The sequence below is a fragment of the Hemitrygon akajei genome, chromosome 13, assembly GCF_048418815.1.
Source record: "Hemitrygon akajei chromosome 13, sHemAka1.3, whole genome shotgun sequence".
Lineage (NCBI taxonomy): Eukaryota > Metazoa > Chordata > Chondrichthyes > Myliobatiformes > Dasyatidae > Hemitrygon > Hemitrygon akajei.
The window spans coordinates 32,964,332-32,980,230 of NC_133136.1; the positions used below are offsets into that span (position 1 = coordinate 32,964,332).

The following is a 15,899-nucleotide window of genomic DNA, read 5'->3' on the forward strand; positions in this document are numbered from 1 at the left end:
GTTAATTTGTACTTGTGGCATAATATGGGAGATGGGGGAATGGACCTTCTATTGTAAGACTGGAGAAGTAAATCAACATTCCTCAAGGCTCAGTGGAAATGATCCAGCCTTGGGGAGAGGAGTTAGCATATGAACTTGGCAATTGAGGATAGGGACTAGACTACTTACTTAGAGTGGTAAGGATGAGGGAAGGAAGAAAATTCCACTTTAACCTGCCGATCATGAAGGGATGTGAAGGAATGATGGAGGTAGGTGGCACTCTGCTCTAAGACTAGCAAGCAGTACAGTATTCTGGTAGTGGGGAGCAATGCAGATAAGGGCTGTGAGAGAAGGAATAAAGATGTATATACATATACTTCTTACCTAACAGACCTCTTAGGTTGGCCGTGTTGTTTTATAACTATGTTTCCCAGGAGGACACAATGGCATTCTTGTGCAAGTTTTTCAATACCTAAGTCTTTGTCACAATTCTGATTCACCACAGCAAATATTAGTCTAATAATCTGATGGAAGTGAAGTTAATCACCATAGTGATTTCTCTGGGTTAAACATGCTTTCAGATTCAAATTAAGATTTATTTGTTTAGTCATGCTGTACAGCAGTTGTATAGCACTGTAAAAGAGTGATCTATATATTTTCAATGGGAACTGCCTTGTTAACCTCAATAAAAAGTACATCCAGCAGTTACAGTTTATCTGCCCATTGTCAACATCTCTTAGTAGTATTCTTACAGATTTCAGAGGTTGTGAATTCAAATCCACTCGGGGGTAGGGAGGAGAGGGTAGTGCAACACTGTTGGATATGCCATCTAGTTGAAGAGATGTTAATTATTTTCTCATATTTCTTGTTTCATTCCAAAAGAAGCTATTCTCCAAGATAAAAAGATTCACTCCATGTGATTTTAACAAATGACTATATCCAATGCAAAGGTTATGGAACCAGATCATACCAGATATTGCTATTAACCACTACCTCAGAACTGGTGTCTTACCACTGCACCACTGACATCTACCCTCCTCAGAAAAACATGAGAAAATTAATATTCTTCATAAATCTTGTATGTTATATAATTTTTTCCATTTGATACAGTCTCATAATTTCTAAAGGAACTGATCTGCTAACAATTTTTTTGCTCTGAAGAAAATTCTGATTTATTGGCACATAATATTGGATATGGGATTCCTTTGGATGAGTTACCTTGGTAATTGATGAAACATAATGTCCAAAACACAAAGATCATCTGAATATAAAGAGATGTGATTTTCATCTTAATAGAAATATAAATTATTCAGTCAAAAAGTTAACTACCTGAGTAATACCAAACTCTAATAAAATTTTCATATTTTTTACTCATTCACAGTAACAAAACATAATTAAAAATTTACTCTCTAGCTTGGATGGATCATGAAATCATGAGAAACCCTTTGGAATTATTTTCACCTTACTTGCCAGAGCAACCTCATATCTTCTTTTAGCTTTTCTAATTTCTTTCTTAAGATTCTTTTTACATTCTTTATATTCCTTGAGCACCTCATTTACTCCATGCTGCCTATATTTATTGTGGATCTCTCTCTTTTTCTAAACCAAGTTTTCAATATCCCTTGAAAACCATGGCTCTCTCAAACTTTTAACCTTTCCTTTCAACTTAACAGGAACATAAAGATTCTGTACCCTCAAAATTTCACCTTTAAATGACCTTCAGTTCTCTATTACATCCTTCCCAGAAAACAAATTGTCCCAATCCACTCCTTCTAAATCCTTTTGCATCTCCTCAAAGTTAGCCTTTCTCCAATCAAAAATCTCAACCCTGGGTCCAGTCCTATCCTTCTCCATAATTATATTGAAACTAATGGCATTGTGTTTACTGGACCCGAAGTGCTCCCCAACATGTACCTCCGTCACCTGACCTATCTCATTCCCTAATAGGAGATCCAACACTGCCCCTTCTGTAGTTGGTACCTCTATGTATTGCTGCAAAAATCTATCCTGCACACATTTTACAAACTCCAAACCACCCAGCCCTTTTACAGAATGGGCTTCCCAGTCTATGTGTGGAAAATTAAAATCTCCCACAATCACAACCTTGTGCTTACTACAAATATCTGCTATCTCCTTACAAATTTGCTCCTCCAATTGTTGCTCCCCATTAGGTGGTCTATAATACACCCCTATAAGTGTTACTTCACCTTTCCCATTCCTCAATTCCACCCAAATAGTCTCCCTAGATGAGCCCTCTAATCTATCCTGCCAAAGCAACGCTGTAATATTTTCTCTGACAAGCAACGCAACACCTCCTCCTCTTGCTCCTCCGATTCTATCACACCTGAAGCAATGAAATCCAGGAATATTTAGTTGCCAATCACACCCCTCCTGCAACCATGTTTCACTAATAGCTACAACATCATATTTCCAGGTATCAATCCATGCTCTAAGCTGATCCACCTTTCTTACAATGCTCCTAGCATTAAAATAGATGCATTTAAGAAACTTTCCACCTCTTACTCTCTGTTTATCCCTAACGGTGCAAACAACTTTATTATCTTTTTCTCCCTTCTCCCCTACATCTTCGGTCTGAGTGCTCCCCTTCTCTGTCACCTGCCTATCCTCCCTCACACACTGTCTACTAGCTTTCTCTATTTGTGAATTAACCTCCTCTCTCCTAGTCTCTTCAATTTGATTCCCACCCCTCACCCATTCTAGTTTAAAGTCTCCCCAGTAGCCTTTGTAAATCTCCCCGCCAGGATATTGGTCCCCCTAGGATTCAAGTGCATCCTGTCCTTTTTGTACAGGTCACACCTGCCCTAAAAGAGGTTCCAATGATCCAGAAACTTGAATCCCTGCCCCCTGCTCTAATCCCTCAGCCATGCATTTATCCTCCATCTCATTCCATTCCTACTCTCACTGTCGCATGGCACAGGCAGCAATCCTGAGATTATTACTTTTGCAGTCTTCTTAACTCCCTTCCTAACCCCCTATATTCTCCTTTCATGACCTCTTCCTTTTTCTTACCTATGTCATTGGTACCTGTATGTACCACGACCTCTGGCTCCTCACCCTCCCACTTCAGGATATCTTGGACGCAATCAGAAACATCCCAGACCCTGGCACCAGGAAGGCAAACTACCATCCGGGTCTCCTGATTGCATCCACAGAATCGCCTATCTGACCCCCTAACTATCAAGTCCCCTATTACTACTGCCTTCCTCTTCTTTTCCTTACACCTCTGAGTTACAGGGCCGGAATCTGACCGGAGGCACGGCCACTGCTGCTTCCCCCAGGTAGGCTGTCCCCCCCAATAGGAGTACTTATTGTCAAGGGGTACAGCCACTGGGGTACTCTCTACTACCTGATTCTTCCCCTCCCCTCTCCTAACCATGACCTGTTTGTCTGCCTTCCGTGGCCCCGGTGTGACCACCTGCCTGTAACTCCTCTCTATCATCTCCTCACTCTCCCTGACCAGAAGAAGGTCATCGAGCTGCAGCTCCAGTTCCCTAACATGGTCCCTTAGGAGCTGCAGCTTGGCGCACCTGGTGCAGATATGGACGTCCGGGAGGCTAAGAGACTCCAGGACCTCCCACATTCAACACCAAGAACAAGCTGCCCTTACACTCATAATTCCCCCTTTCCTCAAATAACAGGAAAAACTGAAACCTAAACCTACCTTGCCTCGTCCGTTGAGCCAAAGCCCTTAAGCCTTCACTCTGCTCCTGGCTCACTCTGCTGCCCGCAGAACGACCCTTCCGGCTGTATAAGGCTGGGTTCCTTTTAAATCTTACGCACTTCACTGCCTGACGACACATGCCTGCGCAGTCCCGCCTCTCTTAACTCTGATGAGAAGAAGAAAAAATCAAAATGGCTCTCGCCGCACTCCTGCTCCGATTCTTGGACTTCCTTCTCCAAATTAAACCCGAATCAGGATTTCTGACCTTTTAAATCTTCCGCGCTTCACTGCCCAACATCACCCGCCTGTGCAGTCCCGCCTCTCTTAACTCCGATGAGAAGAAGAAAAAATCAAAATGGCTCCCATCGCACTCGTGCTCCGATTCTCGGACTTCCTTCTCCAAAGTATTCTGATTATGTTTGCAAGCATTTAATGTTCAGGCAGCAAAAACATTCTTTCAATATATCCTTAAGCTCTATAAGAATTTTATACATTTCTTTGATTATCTTCTGAATTTCAGAAAATGTAGGATAAATTGATTAAAATTTATTCTTAATGCAATCTGACTTTTCCAAAACTCAATCAGTTAAAACTTAGTTGTTTATAATTTGAGGTAGGTACCGTATATCATTTCATGGCCAGGAAGACCAAACCTGTACACCAAAGATTCTGCAGATGTGGAAAGCTTGAAATACACACAAAACATTACTGGAGGAACTCAGCAGGTTAGGCAGCATCTATGGAGGGAAGTGAGCAGTCATCATTTCACCCTGTTAAAGGGTCTCAGCACAAAACACTGACTGCTCATTTCCGTCATGGATACTGTTCCTGTGATCAAAGTACTCCAGGGACAATCTCCATAAGACCATAAGACTTACAGCCAGAATTAGGCCATTTGGCCCATCGAGTCTGCTCTGCCATTCAATCATGGCTGATCCTTTTTTCCGCTCCTCATTCCCCATTCCCCTGCCTTCTTCCCATAACCTATGATGCCGTGGCCAATCAAGAACCTATGGATCTCCGCCTTAAATACACCCAACAACCCGGCCTCCATAGCTGCCTGTGGTAACAAATTCCACAAATTTACCATCCTCGGGCTAAAGAAATGTTTCTGTATCTTTCTGTATCTAAATGTATGCCCCTCTATCCTGAGGCTGTGCCCTCTTGTCCTAGAGTCCCCCACCATGGGAAACATTCTTTCCACATCTACTATCTTACAACATTCATAAAGGTTCATCCTTCTAAGTTCCAGTGAGTTTAGGCTCAGAACCATAACCATACCTCATATGATAATCCTTTTGTTCCTGCAGTCATCCTTGAGAACCTCCTCTGAACCCTCTCCAATGCCAGCATATCTTTTAGATAAATAGCCCAAAACTGTTCACAATACTCAAGGTGAGGCCTCACCAGTGCCTTGTAAAGCCAGAGCATTTCACATCCTTACTCTTATTTTCAAGACTTCTTGCAATGAGTGCTAACATTGTATTTGCCATCCTTACCACTGACTTAACCTTCAAGTTAACCTTTAGGTTGCTCTGCACAAGGTCTCCCAAGACCCTTTGCATCTCAGATTTTTGGATTTTCTCTCCGTTTAGAAAATAGTCTGCGTATTTATTTCTACTACCAAAGTGTACAATCATGCATTTTCCAACATTGTATTTCATTTGCCACTTTTCTTGCCCATTCTTCTGCAGTCTCCTTTTTCCTCAACGCTGCCTGCCCCTCCACCAATCTTCGTATCATCTGCAACAAAGCCATCTATTCCATAATCTATCATTGATATACAGTATAAAAAGAAGTGGTACCAACACCAACTCCTGCGGAACACCTCTAGTCACTGGCAGTCAAGTAGAAAAAGATCCTTTTATTCCCCTCACTGCCTCCTCCCAATCAGACATTGCTCTAACCATGCTAGTAACTTTCCTGTAATACCATGGGCTCTTAATTTGGTAAGCAGTCTCATGTGTGGCACCTTGTCAAAGGCCTTCTTAAAATCCAAATATATAACATCCACTGAATCCCCTTTATCTATCCTCCTTTTAATCTCCTCAAAGAATTCAACAGGTTCATCAGGCAAGATTTTACTTTAAATAAACCATGCTGACTTTGTCCTAGCTTGCCCTGTGTCACCGTGTACTCCATAGCCTCATCCTTAGCAATTGATTCCATCTTCCCAACCACTGAGATTAGGCTAACTGTCCCATAATTTCTTTTCTACTCTCTTCCCCCTTTTTTAAAGAGTGAAACTCATGGTGTAACTCAAACAAGACTCCCTTGAAGATTGTTGAATCCCCTACCAATGAAGAATGACATTACATTTATTTGACTAATATATCATATGATGAGACGTCCTATGATTCATCCACAAGGATCCTTACATCTTTATTTTCTTTTCATTCTTCTAAGCACTATTACACTTAAGTACCTTATACTTCATATGCCTACCTTATGTCTTCTTATCCAATTATATAGGTTTATATCCCTTCGCAGTTTCTTTGCATCATCTTTATTACTGACATGTTCATCTATGTGATTCTGATAGACAACTGGCCTGTTTTTAGGCTGTAAGTATTTATCAGTATTAGAACGCTAAACCAAGAGTGTTAGGAAGATGACTTATTTAGGTCAGAGATATTTATTATGCTTATTCAGCTACATCAAATGTAATTGCAGGACATTGACTAAAAATCCTCTTAATGCCTTCTTCTGCATAACAATATAGATAGTTACCGTTGTGTTGTAAGCTACATGGTATTATGCTACTATTACACTCTCTTTTAGGTTCCAAACTGTAGGAATTTTATCGTATAGCCTGTATTTTATGCACTGCATGGTGGAATTCTGTTAGAAAACTAACAGCGTACTTCAAGAATGGGATACGAAATGTGAACTTCTTTATGGAGGCTATTGAGTACGGATCTCAGTGACAGAGTAATAATGTTAAGAAGTGTATGATGTATGGCACTTGCCTTGTTCCTACTGTGTATGTTAGCTTATGATTGTTACAGGCCTTGACTGTAGAAGCAGGTCTTAACCCACTGGTTAAAACTTGTTTCTGTGTTCCCAAATTTCTTGTCTCCTATTCTTTACCAACAACACCACTCCTCTATGCCATGTGTCCGCATCCTGATTACCTCTTTATCCATCTACAACCCTTCCCTTTGGTCCATTTCATCACCTCACTCATAACTACATCCCCACCACCACAATCCTATCCCAGGTCATCTCTTCTCCATTCAGTATCCCTTCTCCACCATGAAGGAGATCACTGAGGCAAAATCTCCTCTATGCTGTGTGTACAAGTATGCATACAGGGTCCAAAATTGCCCGTTTGCATTACATTATCGGACCCTTTCCCCCCATCCTCAAAACTGGCATAGAAACACCACATTTAACCACATCAAATGGTAAAAATATGTTGAACAAATTCTAAACTTTACTCTTTGTTAAAATTTTACAATTCTCTTGTTGAGTAAGAATCACTAATAAAGATGCATGGTATGGTTATTTGTCATTTGTAGCGTTGTTTCCGAACATAATTTTGTTGTAAAAATATTATCTATGAGCTCTCTTTTCATTTAAATGTGTTTTCAAAAATCTCATTCACTAATTTTCTTTCAGGGCAACTTAAATGTTTTTAAAACTTACTTAATCCACTTTTCTTGTCTATTGTTTTTCGGTCCTGGTCATCTCTCATTTTTTTAAATCTCCTTTTGGTACCACAGGTGCTGGAACAGAAGACAAAGCAGTTATTCGTTATAGTAAAGAGCAGCGTCCTACTACGTTGCCCATTCAACCTTTTATTCTTCACCATCCACTGAGCAAACAACTTCCCAGGGTTCGGCCAGTGCAAAACCACAGTAAATCTTCAGTTACGTATATGTACAGTATTCAAAACAGTCAGCTGACAACAAATGAGCATTCAAGTGGATCATCTAGTTCTTCTGGTGGCATGTTGTCACTGGAAAATGTAGCAACAATAGGACAGTCACAGAATGGATTCAGCACAAATGAGAATGAGAAAGCAGGGAACACGTTTCCCATAAATGAGTACTGCTTACGGAGACCCATGCCAGATGCAATTAGGCCCTCACCGTTGGGTAGTTACTCACCTATAAAAAATGATGTATCCATCTTGCAGAGTGGAGACTCGTCATCTTCTGCAGTGTCATCAGAAAGAAACTTTGGTAGCCACCCTCCAAGGAGTAGATCCTGTCCGTTATCTGCAAATCTCCTTCCAATACGATCACCTCCAGCAAAGGTTGTTTCACCAAACAAAAGCCACCTTCCACAGGTCAGAGATGAAAGGAGGAGTCCGAAGGAGACCCACAATAAAGAGGACAAAAACTTTCAAACTGCACAGAGCTCCATTTGTTCTTCCCAGAAAACAATGTTACCATCACCAGCTATCAGAACGGTAAATGGTATCAAGAATCATATGAACCATCAATGGGATAACAGAAGCAGAGGTGGAAAAGCAGCACTACTTCAGCATGTGGCATCAGGTTTCACTGCTGGTACATATCTGACTTTTCTTTCTAAAAGTAACACAACAGAATGTCAAAATCTGAAGTAATTTATTACAATGTCTTTTAGCTCCAATCAGTCTGTTGAAATGATTGTCCTAGTGAGAATCCTAGCTATTCATTCACTTCTGTTAAAGCTTGACTTGGCTGATTTGACCTTGTTGTAGGTGCCAAGATATGAAAGGAATAAATGTATCCTCTGGCAGCATACTAATAAGTGAATGAGCAGCTGGAAGAGACTAGCACTAGAGAAAATAGTATTGGAGAAATAAACGGTACTGAAAGGCAATAAATTCCCAGTATTTGATAATCTACATCCTACCATTCTGAAAGATATAGAAACATAGAAAACCTACAGCACAATACATGCCCTTCGGCCTATAATGCTGTGCCGAACATTTTGTCATCTTCCAAAACTCCATCAGTTCTAGAACAGTTCCCATGGATTGGGATATAAAAAATGTATACTCCTACTAGTTACAAAATGTGGAAGAAAGAAGTCAGAGTACTAATTAATTGGCTATTGTAGAGAACTCCAGCCCCAGATAATGGGGATCTAGAGGACTTGATAGGCATGTAAGAGAAATACAAATAGGGAATAGGACTTATGAGTTCATGCTGTTGGGATCTAACATGAATCTGATGGACTGAACTGCTTCCTTTTAAACTCCCTCTAGACTAGTTAGCTTGACATCAGTACTGGAAAAATAGTAGTCTTCATTAGTAAGAAATTGATTGCAGGCACTTGGAAAATAATAATAGAATTGAATTAAGTCAACATAGATTAGTGAAAAGGAAGTCATATTTTACAAATCCTATGAACTTCTTGCAGTTGTAATTAGTGGAATAGGTTACGGTGAATCAGATAATGCATGTTTATACTTTCAGAAGCCCTTAAATAAAGTGCCGTGAGAAAGGTTATTAAGTAAAATTAAATGGCACAGATATGGTCTAGTTTAATGATTGGTTAATAGATAGGAAAGGAAAAGTAGGGAAAAAACAAATTATTAAGTGGTTGTAATACTTCAGGAGCTGAGCTGGGACCAGCTGTTTGCAATCTATATCAATGAATGGATTATGTAATATATCCAGATATTGTAATGATACAAAGTGTATGCGGAGAGGCTTAATTAAGTAGGATATAGACAGGATAAGTGAGCAGACAGGTTTCTAGTGGATAGAATATAATGTAGTGTCATGAACATTGGTTAAAAAGAAACAGAAAATGGGATAGGTGAGATTGAAAGGTGTTATTCAGAACCACCTGTACATCCTCATGTACATATCATTGAAAGTTAACATTCAAATTCAGTAGGCAGTTAGGAGGGCAATTATGATGGCCTTTGTTATAAGAGAACTTCTAAGATTAAAGACATCTTGTCCCAAGTGCATAGGGCCCTGGTGAAATTGCATCTGAAAAACTGAATACAGGTTTTGATCATCCTATGTAAGGTACAGTCTAATTGTGAGAGAGGAATTGCAACATGGCTTTATTGGATTGAGATAGTGGGTTTATAGAGGATAGATTAAGTAGAGGAAGCCTGTGTTCTTTCAGTACAGAAAAATTAGAGGCAATTCATTGAAACATATACATGCTTATCTTGCATTACAGAATAGATACAAGTTGATATTTTCCCCAAGTAGAATATTGAAAACCAGAGATCCCAATCTCAAGTAATTGGCTTTTCTGGACAGAAGTAAGAAGAAATTTCTTCACCAGGGTTACAGGGAATTTTGGAATCTTGTATCCAGGAAGACTGTTTCAGTTAAAGTTCAGTTTGCTGAGGATATTCAAGATAGAGAAAAATAAATATAATAGGAATCAAAGGAAATGAAATTAATGCAGAAAACTAGCAGTACAGTAAAAGATTGGCCATGATCTTATTGAATGGTAGAGCAGGAACAAGGACTGCTTCTAATCTATTGCTACTGCTTTTCGGCAGGATATGGATCAAACTGTTCACAGTTACTGACAACAATTGTAACTTATTAATGGAATTTTATGGTTTATTTGGCCTCAGTATTTAGAATGGGCCATTTTTTCTTGAACCAACAAAGTCATTTCAAAGTAAACATATATGCGAAATAAATGTTTATGTTACAAGGCAAAGGTTATTATTTTCCAGTAATTGTAAAAGAATCCTTGCAAACATAAGTGGGAACAGGAAGTTAAATAAGATAGTTAAGCTTCATTAATTAAGGTAAAAATGCAAAATTGGTAGCCAAAGTAATGAAATCAGGACCGATGATTCTTAACAACAATCCAGTTATGTTGGTTGAGTTGTATTTAAGTTTAATGCAAAAGTATTTTCTTAATCAGAGTGAAACCTTTTCTTGTGCATTTTCATTTTCTAAACTTCTCTCTCGCTCTTCTGTGTTTTCCATCTATTAATTATTCCAGCTAATCACCTTACACCTCTGGCTTTGAAATGGAGGGAATATCGTAGACGAAATCCCCTTGGTCCTGATCGTGTAACAGGATTTGGCTGCAATTTGGAGCCTAAGCAATCAGGCCGTGGGATAACCAAGAAGACTGCCTATCTGGAATTTTCTGGCGCTAATGGTGTTAACCATGTTCGCTCAAGGCTATATGGTGCAGTTTTGTTTTGCACTTTCTGAATTAATTACTGTGCCTTGAAAAAGTATTCACCCCCACAACTATTTTAACATTTTACTGTCTCGTTTTCTAAATTTTAAATATATTGAAGTAGGGATTTTTGAGCTAATCTACAAAATATGCATCATGTCAAATCAAAAGAAAAAAATCCAAAACTTGTCAACCATTTCCTCGATACTAAAAATCAAAATAGTGAGCTTGAAAAAGTATTCATCCCTTTGTGATTACTATGCCAACTTTCCTCAAGTGCAATGCTGTATATTACCTTACCAACTCACTCAAATTTTTGATGTAGAAAATTGTAGGATTACTAGTTTTCAATGAATTCATAAGAATAAATATCCCCTCTCTGTAAAATCCAACAGAATGGTAGATTCCTAATAGACTAAATCAAAATAAAGACAAAATAGCATTCAAGACAAGACAGGGAAATGAAACAAATCTGGGGAAGGGTGTACAAGGCCATCTGAGTGTATCTCAGAGTTTAGTGCAGTCCATCGTGAAAAAAGTGGAGAAGGTATGAAACCACAGTCACTCAGCCTAGATCAGGCTGCCACTTGAAACTTAGTCATCGGGGAACTATGGCACTTGTAAGAGTGGCCACTGTGACTCCAGCAGTCACTCTGAGGGAGCTGCAGAAGTCAGTGGCTGAAGCTGGAGGTGAAGTTCATGGCTCCATAATCTCAGAAGGCCTTGCATAAAAGGGGTATTTATGGAAAAGTGGCAAGGACAAAAAAGGCATATCCATGCCCATCAAGACTTTGCAAAGCATCACTTAGAGGATACTGTAAAGATGTGAAAGAAGGTCTTGTGGTCAGATGAAACTGAAGTGGAACTTTCTGGCCTCAACACTAAGCTGTACATATGGTGTAAATCTAATACTGTGCATCAGCCAAGTAACACCATCCCTAAGGTAAAAGTATGGTGGAGGGAGGATCATGCTACAGGGATGCCATTCAGCAGCAGGGACTGGAAATCTGATCAGGATTGTTGGGAAGATGAATGCTGCTAAATACGGAGAGATCTTGGATTTAAAAAAAGCCTGCTAACCTCTGCCAGAAAGCTTAAACTGGGGAGGAAGTTTATTTGTTAGCACTACAACAACCTGAAGCACACTGCCAGAGCAACTATGGAATACTTTCAAATGAAGACAATTAATGTCCTTGAGTGGCCCAGTTAGAGTCCTGGCCATAACCCGATTGGAGATCTCTGGCAAGACTTCAAGGTTGCTTTCCATTGCATGCTCCCCAACTAACTTGGCACAGCTTGAGCAGTTTTGCAAGCGGGTATGAGCAAATCTTGCTCCATCACGATGTGCAAAGCTAATAGAGACTTGTCCAAAAAGACTGTAGTATCTGTGAGAAGTGGTTCAACTAAGTACTGAAAAAGGGGGCTGAATACTTTTGAACTGCTGACATCTCAGTTTTTGAATTTTTAGTTTTTCATGCTTTACAATTTTCCCTGTTTTTTGGGCTCTACTTTGAAAAAGCAGGTGATACACAAATAAAAATTTTCAGTTAAATTGATTAACATTCCTAATTGTAATACTCATTTATGTGAACAAAGGGTTGGGGGCTGAAAACTTTTTCAGGGTACTGTAGGCGTTAACTTTATTAATACCTTAAATTCTAGAATCTTTCCTTATTCCTTTTCCATACTATTTTTCTTTCATTTTCATCCTTTATCAGTGGAAATTTACTACTTTTCACTTTTGATTCATGTTAATTTTAGGACCAGTGAGACATAGTTCAGACATTGTTGGTTATTAACTAACAGGAGACAGAGGGATTGGAAATTTGGAGGGGAAAACATGACTTTAGAAAAGATGTGCTGGCCTTGGACAAAGTCCAGAGGAGGTTCACAAGGATGATTCCAGGAATGAAAGGGTTATTGTGTTTGATGGCTCTGGGTCTGTACTTGCTGGAATTCAGAAGGATGACGGGGGATCTCATTGAAACCGTTAGAATGTTGAAAGCCCTAGACAGAGTAGATATGGAAAGGATGTTTCCCATGGTGGGAGAGTTTAGGACAAGGGGCACAGCCTCAGGATAGAGGGGTGCCCTTTCAAAACAGAGATGTGGAGAAATTTCTTTAGCCAAAGGGTGGGGAATTTGTGGAATTTGTTGCCACATACAGCCGTGGAGGCCACGTTGTATTTAAGGGTATATTAAAGGCAGAGATTGATAGGTTCTTGATAGGACATGTCATCAAAGGTTATGGGGAGAAGGCTGGGAACTAGGGTTGAAGAGGAAATTAAGAAAAAGGATCAGCCATGATTAAATGGTGGAGCAGACTCGATGGGCCAGATGGCCTAATTCTGTTCCTACGTTTTAAGGTCTTATGACTTCTTTGTATGTTGTAGTGTTTTAACTCTTTGGTGTGCCTTTCTAGTCCTGATAGTCTCCTTATCTTTGAATCCAATGGGAAAGGAAGGCTACAGTGTTCAATCCATGACCTAAGAAATAAGGCCCTCCAGCTCCAGATCCCAGGGATCTTTCCATGAGGAGGAGACTGATTGTAGACTGCAAGGAAGTAATGTCTGCAACCCCTAGTCTACAAGGAATTCTTTAAGGCACTCCTAAAGAGATTCAGTAGGCTGTTTCCTGGGGCGAGAGGGTTGAGCTATGTTTACCAGCAATGAATTTATAACTGTGCTCTTTAGAGATCAAAAGAATGAGGATTGATCTTACAAAAACAGACAAGATCTTAAGGGAAGGCATGACAGTGTAGACATTGAGATGTCTCCACTACTGGTTGAACGTTGAAGAAGAGGACATCATTATAAGATAAGGGAGTGGTCATTTTAATCTGAGGTACATAGAATTGCTTCTTGCAGAGTTTGCTAAATTCTGATGCTGTCTACCCTGGAAGGCTGTGGAAGTTAAGTCACTAGAAATATTTAAACAAGAAGTAGAAATATCTTGAAAAGTTGAGAAATAGAGGGCTGTAGGGAACTGCCACAGAGGTGAAGTTGAGACTTTGGGCACATTAGCCATGTTCATATTGAATGGCAGGGCAGGCTTGAGTGGCAAGGTGATCTACTCGTTTTTTTGTGTTCTTACAAAAGGGTATTTACCTAAATTAGTCTCACTTCATTTTCATTGGTTTTACTGAGTCGTACTATCTGCTATAAAGCTTGCAATATTTCCAGCTTTGTTGATGTGTTTAACATATCAACAGTCTCCTGCGAGCATTGGTTTTTCATTGAAGACCCTATATAGACTGCAGATACTGGAATCTGGAACAACAAAAAAACCTGCTGGAGGAACTCAGTGGGTCAGGCAGCATCTTTGTGGGATGGAGTTGGTGAGGAGGAAGGAATTCCTGTCCTGATAAAGTCAGCAGTTCTTTTCCCCATCACAGATACTGCTTGATCAGCTGAATTCCTCTTAAGTTTTTATTCTTTGACTCACCTCAATAACACTTGGATGATGATTGGACCAGGAATCCTAAATCCTGATCTGTACCAGATCCATCTAAAATTTTGCAAATATTTATTCCAGTTTTGTCAGTCATCTGAATGTTGATGTGAATGACATTTTGGCTATTGTTATTCTAAACTCTGTGCTCAAGACATACAGTAACTTCAGAATATTGCAAGCATCACCCTGCTAATCAGTGGTCCAATAGTTAGATGCAACAACAGCTTACATAGGATGTAATTGATGTTTAATATTCATGAAATGCAGGATTTCCTGAGCAGACGCAAGAAGATACACAACAAAACATTGATAATGATGAAACAGTTCTCTCTTGGTAGTTTCCATGATAATCCTGGCCTTTATAATCTAACATTGATGAGTGCACTGGAAAAAGGCAGCTATGTTCGTAGCAAAAAGGGTATATTTAATAGTTCAATGGTTCCATTTAATATCAGAGAAATACAACCTGAAATTCTTGTATTATTGTTCTTCGCAAACATCCACAAAAATAGAAGAGTGCCCCGAAGAATGAGCGACAGTAAAAATTTTAGAACCCCAAAGCCCCCCTACTCCCTCTCCCATGCAAACAGTAGCAAAACAATGACCCTCCCCATCTGCAACTTACTGCAGCAAAAAAAGCATCAGTACTCTTCACCCACCAAGAAGGAAATAGCAAAGCCTCCAAGAAAGACCATTATCTGCAGTACAACCAAAACTAATTGTTCATCCAACAATTCAACACACCACAGGCTCTCTCTCTCCAATAAAGGAACAGAAAGGTATCACCCTTTCACAGCAAGAGGGGAGACCTAACAAAGCAACTCGTTGATTTGCAATGATAAAGTCTGCCTCGTCACCCCCCCCCCCCCCCCCGAGTTCTCTGACTCAAGTTTAGGCAACAAACTCTTCCCCACCAATGAGAGAGAGAGAGGGAGAGAGAAAGAAAGTGCACGATTTGCTGATTACAGAGCCCCTGACAGCAGAACCGCTGTTCCCAACTTTCCACTTTCTTCAGTGACACTTCAGTCAGTGGTACCGGCACAGAGTTGGCTTGTCCACAGGTCTGCAAAGCCTCAGAACCCTGAAGGTGCGCTTGTCTTCTAGGCCACATCCTTGGGATATCAAAAGTGGCCAGTTGTGAGCCCCCAGGAGTGGGTACCACCACCATAAGGAACCGAAGTCCGAGGGTAGCTCTAGGGTGATGCTAGGTAAGTATCTCTGACAGATACACCTTGAAAAAGGAAAACAAAGACATTAAAGTTAGAAATTAAGCTATTTCTGCAGATGAGTTCGAAGGAGTCACTGTTAAGTGCCTTCGTAGTTCCACCCCCAACTAGTGTTCGTAAGCAGCAGTTTCTTGGGTACTTAATATTAATCCAGTCCAGTCCCTATCACTTAAGCCAACCCCATTCATCTAAATTAAAAGAAGTAAACAGTTGGTATAGGTTAAAATAGAAATAGATATATAGAGACAGCAAGGAAATAATAATTGGCTTTGAAATATGGAAAAATAGATTCTATCGTTGGATATATTTGAACCAGATAACATAAATATATAATAAAGTATCTGTTCAACTAAGGATTGGTAATCATTCACCAAAACTGTTGAACTGAATTATAATGATTCTGCTGGTAACACAATGGGATGGTTTGCGCTAACTATGGCTGGAAAT

General features: G+C 39.8%; 1 protein-coding gene across 6 annotated transcripts in view; it reads left to right on the forward strand.

Annotated features, from left to right (window-relative positions):
* Window positions 1-15,899, forward strand: part of rusc2 (RUN and SH3 domain containing 2) — a 124,031-nt gene that overhangs the window by 69,083 nt on the left and 39,049 nt on the right. For 5 of the 6 annotated variants that reach the window (XM_073064368.1, XM_073064371.1, XM_073064373.1 and 2 more), the window contains exons 3-4: window positions 7,387-8,178; window positions 10,589-10,780. In XM_073064368.1, the coding sequence (XP_072920469.1) occupies window positions 7,387-8,178; window positions 10,589-10,780 (984 nt within the window). The remainder of the gene's footprint in view (window positions 1-7,386; window positions 8,179-10,588; window positions 10,781-15,899) is intronic. The other variant, XM_073064372.1, reaches the window with a different exon arrangement.